Genomic DNA, 12,105 nt, shown 5'->3' on the forward strand with positions numbered 1-12,105 from the left:
GTTCGTTTTCTTGAGGCTGATGGTTAGGCCAAATTCATTGCAGGCAGACGCAAACCTGTCGATGAGACTCTGCAGGCATTCTTCAGTGTGAGATGTTAAAGCAGCATCGTCAGCAAAGAGGAGTTCTCTGATGAGGACTTTCCGTACTTTGGACTTCGCTCTTAGACGGGCAAGGTTGAACAACCTGCCCCCTGATCTTGTGTGGAGGAAAATTCCTTCTTCAGAGGATTTGAACGCATGTGAAAGCAGCAGGGAGAAGAAAATCCCAAAAAGTGTGGGTGCGAGAACACAGCCCTGTTTCACACCACTCAGGATAGGAAAGGGCTCTGATGAGGAGCCACCATGTTGAATTGTGCCTTTCATATTGTCATGGAATGAGGTGATGATACTTAGTAGCTTTGGTGGACATCCGATCTTTTCTAGTAGTCTGAAGAGACCACGTCTGCTGACGAGGTCAAAGGCTTTGGTGAGATCAATGAAAGCAATGTAGAGGGGCATCTGTTGTTCACGGCATTTCTCCTGTATCTGACGAAGGGAGAACAGCATGTCAATAGTCGATCTCTCTGCACGAAAGCCACACTGTGCCTCCGGGTAGACGCGCTCGGCCAGCTTCTGGAGCCTGTTCAGAGCGACTCGAGCAAAGACTTTCCCCACTATGCTGAGCAGGGAGATTCCACGGTAGTTGTTGCAGTCACCGCGGTCACCTTTGTTTTTATAGAGGGTGATGATGTTGGCATCGCGCATGTCCTGGGGTACTGCTCCCTCGTCCCAGCACAGGCATAGCAGTTCATGTAGTGCTGAGAGTATAGCAGGCTTGGCACTCTTGATTATTTCAGGGGTAATGCTGTCCTTCCCAGGGGCTTTTCCGCTGGCTAGGGAATCAATGGCATCACTGAGTTCCGATTTGGTTGGCTGTATGTCCAGCTCATCCATGACTGGTAGAGGCTGGGCTGCATTGAGGGCAGTCTCAGTGACAGCATTCTCCCTGGAGTACAGTTCTAGGTAGTGCTCAACCCAGCGGTCCATCTGTTTGCGTTGGTCAGTGATTATGTCCCCCGATTTAGATTTGAGGGGGGTGATCTTCTTGATGGTTGGCCCAAGAGCTCTCTTCATGCCATCATACATTCCTCTGATGTTTCCGGTGTCTGAGGCCAGCTGAATATGACTGCATAGGTGTTGCCAGTAGTCGTTTGCGCAACGCCTAGCTGTTCTTTGTGCAGTACTTCTGGCTGCTTTAAGTGCTGCGGATGTTAAATCGCTGGGGGCTTTCTTGTAGTTCAACAGTGCAATGCGCTTAGCGGCTATGACAGGTTCCAGCTCTTCATTATGATATTGAAACCAGTCTGCATTTCTCTTCGCACTTTTGCCGTAGGTGGTCAAAGCTGACTCATAGATGGCGTCTCTGATGTGGGCCCACTTGGTCTCAGCATCCCCTGTGGGAGTGTTTTGAAGGGCTGTTACAAGTGAATTTAGAAATTTTTGTAACAGCTGTGGGTGAGAAATTCTGCTCGTGTTGATGCGCGGGTGGCCCTTCTGCTTGGAATGATGCAACTTCTTTGGTCTGAGTCTAACCTTGCTGCACACCAGGGAGTGGTCGGTGTCGCAGTCCGCACTGTGGAAGCTGCGTGTGATTTGAACACTGTTTAAGGCGGCTCGCCTTGTGATAATGAAGTCTAGCTGGTGCCAACGACGTGATCTTGGGTGCCTCCATGAAACCTGGTGACAGGGTTTAGTGTGAAAGAACGAGTTGGTGATGCAGAGGTTATGATAGGTACACAACTCAAGCAGTCTCTGCCCGTTCTCATTCATCCTTCCAACGCCATAGCGCCCAAGGCAGGAGGGCCATGAGTCATGGTCGGCCCCAACCCTGGCATTAAAGTCCCCCAGCAGGAATAGGTGTTCGGTGTTGGGGATGCTGCTAATGATGTTATGGAGTTGTTCATAGAACTGGTCTTTAGCTTCAGGTGCGGAGCAGAGTGTTTGAGCATAGATGCTGAGTAGGTGTACTGGACCAGAGGTGGTGAGCAGTCGGATGGACAGTATGCGTTCCGAGCCATTTGAGGGAGGCTCTATCATGCTGAGCAAGGAGTTTCTGATGGCGAAGCCCACTCCATGCTGTCTTGGTTCTTCAGGATCCCTGCCCTGCCAGAAGAAGGTGTAGTCTTGCTCTGCTAGAGAGCCACTCGCGGGGAGGCGAGTCTCCTGAAGTGCTGCAATGTCCACATTGAATCTACTGAGCTCGTTGTTAATGATGGCGGTCTTCCGAGAATCGTTGATTTGTGTAAGGTCTTCCGACAGGCCAGGACACATAGTTCTGACGTTCCAGCTTGCAAAGCGAAGGGCTGGTACCTTCTTTCCTTTTTTCATGTTGTTTGGTGCGGTGTATCAGTCCACCTTTCGGGCAATGACCCTGAGCTCCAAGCACCCATTGAAGCAGGCAGACTGTGGCGGGACAGAACCTTATTGACCGGGGGCTGCCCGGTTTGAGGCGGGCGGTAGCTGTCCAGTGAGGTGCAATGACCTCTCCCACCGACAAAGGCAACCCGTGGCGCCCAGTTTCTACGCCAATTTATCTGGACTTATAACCCGTAACTGCTGCCTTCCGTGTTGTTTTAGTCGCTGTGAGGCAACTATGGAGTGACCTCTCCATGGCGCATGCCTGGGCAAATTTATGGAGGTTGAGAGTTGCCCAGTCGTCAAAACCCCCCTCTCGGCCTTTCTGGTGGGGTCCAAAGGAGTGCAGGACACGACGTTTGGCACCAGTATGGCTGCAGGAACTGCCGGAAACATGCCAAAGGTGACACATGACCGCCTACGGGGTTCCGCTCCGGATTTTCTGTTAGGGTTTACTCCCTTAGCCTTGGTCTCTCCCGAGACGCCCACAAGGCAGTGGGGTTGTTGGGGCCCCGACACAGGTGTAGGATGGTGCCGGTGGGAGGAGGGGATGCAAGGGGGAGGGGTAGAGGGAGGGGGTGGGGGGGGGGTGCAGGGGATGGGGGTGCGGGGTGAAGATGGTGCGAGGGGGGGGCGGGCTGGGACGGGGTTGTGAGGGGGTGAGCTGAGAGGGTGGAGCAGGGAAGGGGACGGGGGTGGGGGGGGGGGTGGAAGGGGGGTAAAGAGTGGGGGAGGGGGGTGGAATCTGGTGCAGGTAATAAGCCATTTCCTCAGTGCCTACCATCGACGTCCGGAAAGCTCATCCACGTCCTTCGGGAGGTGAAGCATCATTTGGCAGACTTAGAGGTGATTACATTTGCTAAGGGTTTTTTTTTTTGCAGTGGTTTAAATAAAGGCATGCAGCATTGCCGACAGTGCGCTGCAGATGCTCTCCGAGCCATCTCCCGCGGGCGCTTTGAAGTTGCGGCCGGGGGGGGCCGTTCGTGGATGTTTTGGGTGTTCGGGGCACCTTTTCTCAGGACTTCTCTCGGGTCCCGCAGCTCCTTCTTCACCTCAATGGACTTACCGCATGCTGTGGCTGCAGACACTCTGGACTGTGAAGACAGCAGGATCGGAGATTGAAGTATCGGCAGCTGTGCTCGTCAGTTTCATACTCTTTCAGGGCTAGTAAGGCTATTTAGCAGTAATTATGAACTTAGTATGCTGTTAAAAACTTTAACATTATTGCTGTGTTCGGCTTGGAGCCAACAGTGAACCACACAATTATTTATTTACAGTACAGAAGGAGGCTACTGTGCCTATTTTGTCCATGCTTAACCAAACCTAAACTAATTCCCACGGACCCATTCTCTACCCATAGCTCTGTATCTTCCTCTGCTTCAAATGTTTATCTAATTTTCCCCATTAATAAGAAATAGTCTCTGTCTCACCTACTCCCTGCAACAAAGCATTCTATGCTTCAACAAGCTCTGCATAAAAGAAATTTCTCCTAACCTCTCTCCTCTCTCCATTAATGGCAATTTTAAATTGATAACCCCCTTGTCACTGGTTCCCAAACCAGGGAAAATAATCTTCCCCTATCCACTCTATCAAAACCCTTCTAAATTTTAAAACCTCAATTACATCTCCTCTTGCCGCTCTCTGCTCCAGTGGAAATAAGTATCGTAAATGTAGTGGAATACCCCATGTCATCAAGAAAGATGCTCTGCCATTAAAAGGGTTCCTTACTAATATCATCTTAAGTGTCATCATTTATCAGTTTGAAGCACACTTGCCCCTGAGTCAGAGGATGTGGATTCAATCTCCATTACGGATATTAACACATAATCTTGGTTGAAACTGCAGTGCAGTACTGAGAGATTATTATTGCACCACTAGGATTCAGATTTTAAATAGTGACTCCTTCTGCATGTTCAGGTGAATGTAAAAGATCCTATAACAGTATGTAAAAAAGAGCAGTGAATTCTCTAACTGTCCTGACCAACCTTCCTCCCTCAACCAAAACAGATTAACTGGTCATTCATTAATTTGCTGTTTGTGCCGTCTTGCTGTGTGCAAACAGGCTGCCAAGTGTTCCTATCAGTATCTGCACTTCAGAAGCTATACATTGGCTGTAAGGTGTTTTGGGATGTGATAAGGCATGATATAAATGCAAGTTTGTTCTTTTCATGGCATGGTTTAGAACTTCTTAATGTTATGACTTACAAATCTGAGGTAAAGGACTTGATCTACAAGAACAGAGTTGTGAGGGTATGTCACATTTAGCTTTTCTTGCCTGCAAGTTTTTTTAAATTTCCAAAATATACTTTATTCATAAAAATCTACAAAAATTACATTGCCAAACAGTTTCAAACAGCACCAAAAAATACAAACGTTGCAAGGGAGATCAGTTTCCTTCTATACTATCATGAGTTTCTTCACAACCCTTCCATTTCACTATTGTCATGCCAATTACAGTTTCACATTTAAAGCAAATGAAAATATCAACGAAACAGTTCGAGGGGTTTCCCATGGATCCAGCCCCTCAGTTCAGCTTGGTGGGGGTCCTTACACTGTGGTCTTTCCCCATTGAGCCTTTGCTGCGGCTTCCCCAAGCTTTAGTGCGTCCCTCAGCACGTAGTCCTGGACCTTGGAATGTGCCAGTCTGCAACATTCGGTGGTGGACAACTCTTTGCGCTGGAAGACCAGCAAGTTTCGGGCAGACCAAAGGGCGTCTTTCACCGAATTGATAGTCCTCCAGCAGCAGTTGATGTTTGTCTCGGTGTGCGTCCCTGGGAACAGCCCGTAGAGCACAGACTCCTGTGTTACAGAGCTGCTTGGGATGAACTTCGACAAAAACCACTGCATCTCTTTCCACACCTGCTTTGCAAAGGCACATTCCAGGAGGAGGTGGGCGACCGTCTCTTCCCCACCACAGCCAACGTGGGGGCACTGTGCGGAGGGGGCGAGACTTCGGGTGTGCATGAAGGATCTGACGGGAAGGGCCCTTCTCACCACCAGCCAAGCTTGCTTTTGAGTTTGTATGTATGTCATTGCATTTCTCAGACTGAATTTCACCGCAGTTAATGTCCCAGGCTCCTCCATAGTTTGGTCAAATGCCCTGATACCTAGTAGAATCTTTTTAATAATCATATACCAAGGCAATTCAGAAAACCGTTTTAATATTAATTCTATGGAGATATGTTCAATCAGTAATGTTGTAACTGGAGGCTCCAGAGAAAATGTATCTGTTCAGCATATTACAGTCCAAAAGTTTGCAGAAAAATGGACATGATGAGGATGCCAGAGAGAATCCAGCACTCTATTGGAGGAGTATGGCTAGACAGTATTTCCTCTGTAACACCAAAAGGGATGCTTGTGAGGAAGCTCGACCTTTTTCTTTATGCCAGCAACACAAAAGCTGCTGCAGCTGCATGAGAGTAATCTGCACTATCAATCCAAAAAAGTCAACACAACATATCGGCTTCACACATCACTTCTGCCTTGGAAATCTCTCAGCCAGCATTATAGATTAGAACTCTGTCCCTTGGTTTGAAAAGTTCAAATATAGTTAACAATCATTATGTGAACCAATATTGTATGCACACGGGTTGGTACATTACTACAATTGCTTCAAGACTTTCTGTGTTTCCATCTATGACCAGACGCAAATTAATGAGAACAGTCACAGTTATTTCTAGCTGAGGTTGTCTCCAGCTTCGCCTATTATTCTCCAATTGATATATACAAAAACATCTGGTTTGGAAATAGACGTTGTCCTAAAAGAAACTTATTTTAGGCGAGAACTAGATTTAAAGATAGTAATTTATTTTCCAAATTCCTCATGTTTAATTTCCCTGCTTCGAAAGATGAAGAGCATTAGTGCAAGCATTTCAAAGATGTGGGGATATTTCAGATACAAATTTGACGACCGAGCCCAGAACCAAGATTTATGTAGCTTTTGGTAGTTCTTTTAGGTGGCATTTCTATTAGAACCTAGAGGGAGCCCTTGATCAGCAGTCGGAGTACAAGGGAGAAGGAATTCTTAACTTCTAACACAAGATCATTCAAATCTTCGACTTCGCAGGATCTAGATGCACACGTGGTGGAGCCGGACTGCCTCCTCGTAATTTTTTTTTCGGTGCAGTGGCCGCAATCTGTCAATCACAGTGACTTCATGAGATACGTCCCGTGTTTTCAATATTTTTCCCAACCTCCCGGCCCCTGGTTCGCTGCCTGCAATCCAGTGACACTGAAGTAAGGGTGAGTGAGACATTGAGGCAGCGCTGGCCGGCACCTTCCCCTAGCAGCCCGATGCTCTGGCACTGCACGGAGCCGCAGTCTACAGCAGGCGCTCAACTTTAATGCGAAACCCCAACAAGTTTCTGACACTTTGAAGCGTGCAATGGATTACTTCTTTGGAACGCTGTACTTTGTCTTTTTATCCTTTCTTGGAGCTGACGGCCTTTACCTAGCTCAGAATACAGGTATGTATGGGCGTCTTCACTCGCTGTCTTGTCTGATCTCCAATACTTTTACAATAGCGAGAACAACAGCGGGATTTGCCTGGAGATTTCAATGGGATTTGTGGATCGGCTGCCTCTGGGTCTTTGATTGTATCCAGTACTAAGTTTGTTACTGCGAAATGCACAGTATTGATATAATTTTACGCATGTTATCGAGTTGTACACTATACAGATACTATGCCGATTAGGCTATGCAGTTGCGAACTTCAAAGCTACAATATATAAATACATTTTAAACTTAACAAATTATCTCCTTTCGATAATTGCACACATCGTTTTGAAAGTTCATTTTTGCGCCTTTATCGTTTGCAGATTTACTTCAGGGCAAATTAAAGAACTATGAGCTGATGACTCCAACCAGCACAGATGTGCAGGGGAGATTTCTATCCAATGCTGTGTCAGCATCTGGCAAAAGACGGCCAAAAAGGCACAGCGGGAGTTTTCAGCAAGCTCCAACTGATGGACAGTTGTATTATAATGTCACGGTGTTCGGGCAGCAATTTCACCTCCGGCTGAAGCTCAACTCAAGGCTGGTGGCACCTGGAGCGACGGTTGAGTGGCAGGACGCGAATGTCACTCGCAAAGAGCCTCTGCATGGAGACTGCGTCTACTCCGGAGATATCACTGATGTACCGGGGGCTTTGGTCGCCATCAGCAACTGTGATGGGCTGGTAAGCTGCATCAACAATCGAACTGACTCGTTCACACATTAACCCTTTTCCTACCGAATCTCCAGTGTACCTTGCAACATAGAATTCTACACAAGTGAGGGACAACGCATGATTGAAATGACCATTCTAATAACCTTACCTATAACTCGATAGTTTTAAATATATTAGAAAATGTAGTGATTAATGTCATAAGTTTCTACTCAGAATTATACAGGCTGAGACTTATTCATGTTTACGGTTGATACATTACTCCCAACATAAACATGCAGACAACATTTAACTTCTGTCAACACTTATTAGATGAAGACTCATTCAAAGAAAATATAACAACTGCCCATCATATACTTACTTATACAGGTAAGCATGTAATTTAATGAAGAAATCACTTTGAATTTCAACTGGACATGATTTTAAAAAAAACTAGGCAGTTGAATTTAACTGCTAGGACAGCATTCTTAAAAATACGTATTCCTTAACTCAAGTAGGTTCTGACTTGCACTAAGGTGTAAAAATGAAGCATTTTGTATTTGGTTATTGATGGCCATGAATAGCCAGGAAGTGTTTAACTAACAATCTCTCCACATAACAGAAGTCCATCATCCCTAATATCATCCTGATAAACCTCCTCTGTACCCTTTCCAAGGCCTTGGCATCCTTCTGACTACGTGGTGCCCAGAATTGTACACATTATTCCAGCAGAGGCCTAACCAGTGATTTGTAAAGGTTTAGCATGACTCCTTTGTTTTTGTGTTCATTGCTCCATTTACAAAGCCAAGTATCCCATGCACTTTAGTAACTGCCTTATCAACTTGCCCTGCCGCCTGCGAGGATTTGTAAATTTTCTCCTGTACCCCATCCCTGGTCTGTCTGCTCTTGCCTGCCCCGCCCTCAAAATAGTACCATTTAGATTATACAGCTTTCCATGTTGATTCTCCCAAAGTGCATCACTTCACACTTAACCATAATCAATTTCCATGTGTCTGCCCAATTCACCAGTTTGTGTCCTCTTGAAGTCTACTTCTAACCTGCTCAACTGTTGCCAAGATTTGTATCACCTGCAAATTTCTAAATTGCACTCCACCTACCAAGTCCAAGTCATTTATATATAACAAGAAAAGCAATGGTCTTAATACTTGTTCTTGGGGAATCCCACTGCATACTTCTCTCCAGTCTGAAAAACATATGTTCACCACTACTCTGTCTGCTATCCCCTAGCCAATTACATACCACAGTTACCACTGTCCCTTTAATCCCATGTGCTTATATTTTCTGAACAAGTCTGTTATGTGGTAGTTTATAAAATGCCTTTTGAAAGTTCATATATACAACTTCTACTGCACTACCTTTATCAACACTTTCTGTGACTTCATCAAAGAAATTAATCAGGTTAGTCAGACACGATATGCTTTTAAAAAATGCATGCTGGCTTTCCATATTTTTCCATGCTTCTCCAAGGGAGAATTGACGTATGAGGAGAGATTGATTCGGTTAGGATTATATTCGCTGGAGTTCAGAAGAGTGAGCGGGGATCTCATAGAAACCTATAAAATTCTAACAGGACTTGACAGGGTAGATGCAGGAAGGATGTTCCTGATGGTGGGGGAGTCCAGAACCTGGGGTCATAGTCTAAGGATACGGGGTAAACCTTTCAGGACTGAGATGAAGAGAAATTTCTTCACCCAGAGAGTGGTGAGCCTGTGGAATTCGCTACCACAGAAAGCAGTTGAGGCCAAAACATTGTATGTTTTCAAGAAGGAGTTAGATATAGCTCTTGGGTCTAAAGGGATCAAAGGGTATGGGGCAAAAGCTGGAACAGGCTACTGAGTTGGATGATCAGCCATAATCATAATGAATGGCGGAACAGGCTCGAAGGGCCGAATGGCCTACTCCTGCTCCTATTTTCTATGTTTGCCTTTGACAATGGTCTCTACTAGTTTTCCCACTACTGTTGTTAGATTGATTTGCCTGTTTGCCAGGTTTATCCCTTTCCCCTTTTTTGAACAGGGGTGTATAATTTGCAATTCTCCAGCCCTCTGGCCCCACTACCATATCCAAGGAAGATTGAAAGATTGTGGTCAGAGCTTCAGCTATCTCCTCCACCTTAGCTTCCCTTAGCATCCTAGGATGCATCCCAACTGGACTAGGTGACTTGTTAACATTGAGGGCTACCAGCCTATTTAAAATCTCCTTTTGTTCTATTTTTATCTTATCCAATATCTTTTCCACCACTGCAACAGAAACTTCATCTGCTTTTGTGAAGCCCAATACAAAATACTCATACAGTACCTCTGTCATGCTCTCTGCCACTACAAGAAAATTTCCTCTCTTGTCCTTCATCGGTCCATCATTCCTTTAATTATCCTCTTACTTTTTATAAGTTTATAAAAGATTTTTGGGTTCTCTTTTATGTTATCCACTAATCATTTCTCAAAGTCTCTCTCTTTGACCTCCTTTTTCACTTCCTCCTTACATTCTCTGCGTCATGCCTGGTTTTCAACTGTATTCACACTGACATTTGTTATGATGTGTTGATTCTCTATTCCCTTTGTCATCCAGGGAGCTCTAGCTTTGGATGCCCCATCTTTCCTCCTTGTGAGAGTATGCTTAGTTTGTCCCCAAAGTATCTCCACCTGGAAGGCCTGCCATTGCTCATGTACTGCTTTCCAGGCCAATCTTTGTTTCCAGCCTACCTGTACTAAGTCCCTTTTCAAATCACTCAAATTGGCTCCCTTCCAGTTGGGTATTTTCATCTGTGATTTTTCTTTGACCCTTTCCATAACTACTTTAAACCTATTACCCAGATGTTTTCCCACTGCAACACACTTCACTTGCCCTACATCATTCCCCAGAACTAGATCCAACACTGAGTCATTCTCATAGGGCTGGAAACATGTTGATTAAGAAAGTTCTCTGGTACGCATTTTAGGAATTCTTTACTCTCCTTTCCCTTTACTTTGCTTTATCCAGTCTCTATGAGGGTAATTGAAGTCACCTATTTTATTGCTCTATTATTATTACATTTCTCTGAAGTTTGCCTATAGATTTGCTCTCTACCTCACTATTTGGGGGTCTAGAGTAAATACCCAGCAATGTAACAGCTCATTTTCTGTTCTTAAACTCTAATCAAATAGATTCCATTTACTCTAGTATTTTATCTTCCTGTAGAACTGTAATATTATCCTTGATCAACATTGCCATCTCCACCTCCTCCTTCCCCACCTTCTGTCTTTATAAATTGCCTAACCCTCCTGAATATATTGTAGCCAGCAATGTTTAGGTCCCATTCCTGCCCATGTTTAAGCCAGGTCTCCATTATAGTCACTATATCCTAACCCCATACTGCAACTTGCACCTATACCTCGTCAACCTTGTTTGTAACACTCCTTGCATTAACACACATGCATTCCAACACCATGCTAGTTGGCTTGTTTTTTATGTCTAATTACTGTTCTTTCTACACTATTCATTGTTCTGTTGCTGTTTATTCCTTCTCATTTTCTAGGCATGTTGTCTTTCCATTCTACTGCTGTGTCCTGGTGTCCCCCTCCCCTTGCCAAATTAGTTTAACCTTCTGCCCACACTGCTAGTTAAGCTGTCCACAAGGACATTGGTCCCAGCCTTGTTCAGGTGTAAGCTGGCTAGTTTTTAAAGGTTCCTCCTGCTCCAGAACTGATCCCAATGCCCCAGGAATCAGAAGCCTTCCCTTCTGCACTACTTCTCCAGTCATGCATTCACCCGCACTATCTTCCTGTTTCTGTACTCACTAGCAGGTGGCACTGGGAGTAATCGAGAGATTACCACTTTTGAGGTCCTGTTCTTTTATCTTTTTCTAGCTTTTGAAACTCTGTCTGTAGGCTTTCAATCCTTTTGGTTCCAACATGGACGGCGACTTCTGGCTATTCCCCTATCCCGCACCAGATGGACTGCAGCGGTTCAAGAAGGCAGCTCAGCACCACCTTCTCAAGGCTATTAGGGATGGGCAACAAATGCTGGTCTTGCCAGTGATGCCCACATCCCATGAAACGATTAAAAAAAAAGCATCAAGAAGATGAACCAATGAACTAAATGCTTAGTCATAAGTACATAAGAACTAGGAGCAGGAGTAGGCAATTCAGCCCCTCGAGCCTGTTCCGCCATTCAGTACGATCATGGCTGATCTCATCTTGGCCTCAGCTTCACTTTCCTGCCCGTTGTCCATAACCGTTCAACCCATTTCTAATTAAAAATCTGTCTATCTTCTCCTTAAATTTACCCAATGTCCCAGCATCCACCACACTCTGGGGTAGTGAATTCCACGGATTCACGATCCTTTGAGAGAAGTAATTTCTCCTCATCTCTGTTTTAAATCTGCTACTCCTTATCCTAAAACTATTACCCCTCGTTCTAGATTGCCCCACAAGAGGAAACATCCTCTCGATGTCTACTTTGTCAACCTCTTAATCATCTTATATACCTCAATTAGATCTCCTCTTATTCTTCTAAACTCCAGAGAGTAAAGGCCTAAACTGCTGAATCGGTCTTCATAAGACTAACCC

At 45.2% G+C, this 12,105-nt stretch overlaps 1 protein-coding gene across 1 annotated transcript in view; it reads left to right on the forward strand.

The window, feature by feature from the left end:
- The first annotated feature begins 6,511 nt into the window (after positions 1 to 6,511).
- Positions 6,512 to 12,105, forward strand: part of LOC137375905 (A disintegrin and metalloproteinase with thrombospondin motifs 2-like) — a 315,989-nt gene continuing 310,395 nt past the window's right edge. The window contains exons 1-2 of the mRNA XM_068043568.1: positions 6,512 to 6,860; positions 7,212 to 7,570. Of these exons, the coding sequence (XP_067899669.1) occupies positions 6,779 to 6,860; positions 7,212 to 7,570 (441 nt within the window). The 5' untranslated portion in view covers positions 6,512 to 6,778. The remainder of the gene's footprint in view (positions 6,861 to 7,211; positions 7,571 to 12,105) is intronic.

This window comes from Heterodontus francisci, chromosome 12, assembly GCF_036365525.1.
Source record: "Heterodontus francisci isolate sHetFra1 chromosome 12, sHetFra1.hap1, whole genome shotgun sequence".
NCBI lineage: Eukaryota > Metazoa > Chordata > Chondrichthyes > Heterodontiformes > Heterodontidae > Heterodontus > Heterodontus francisci.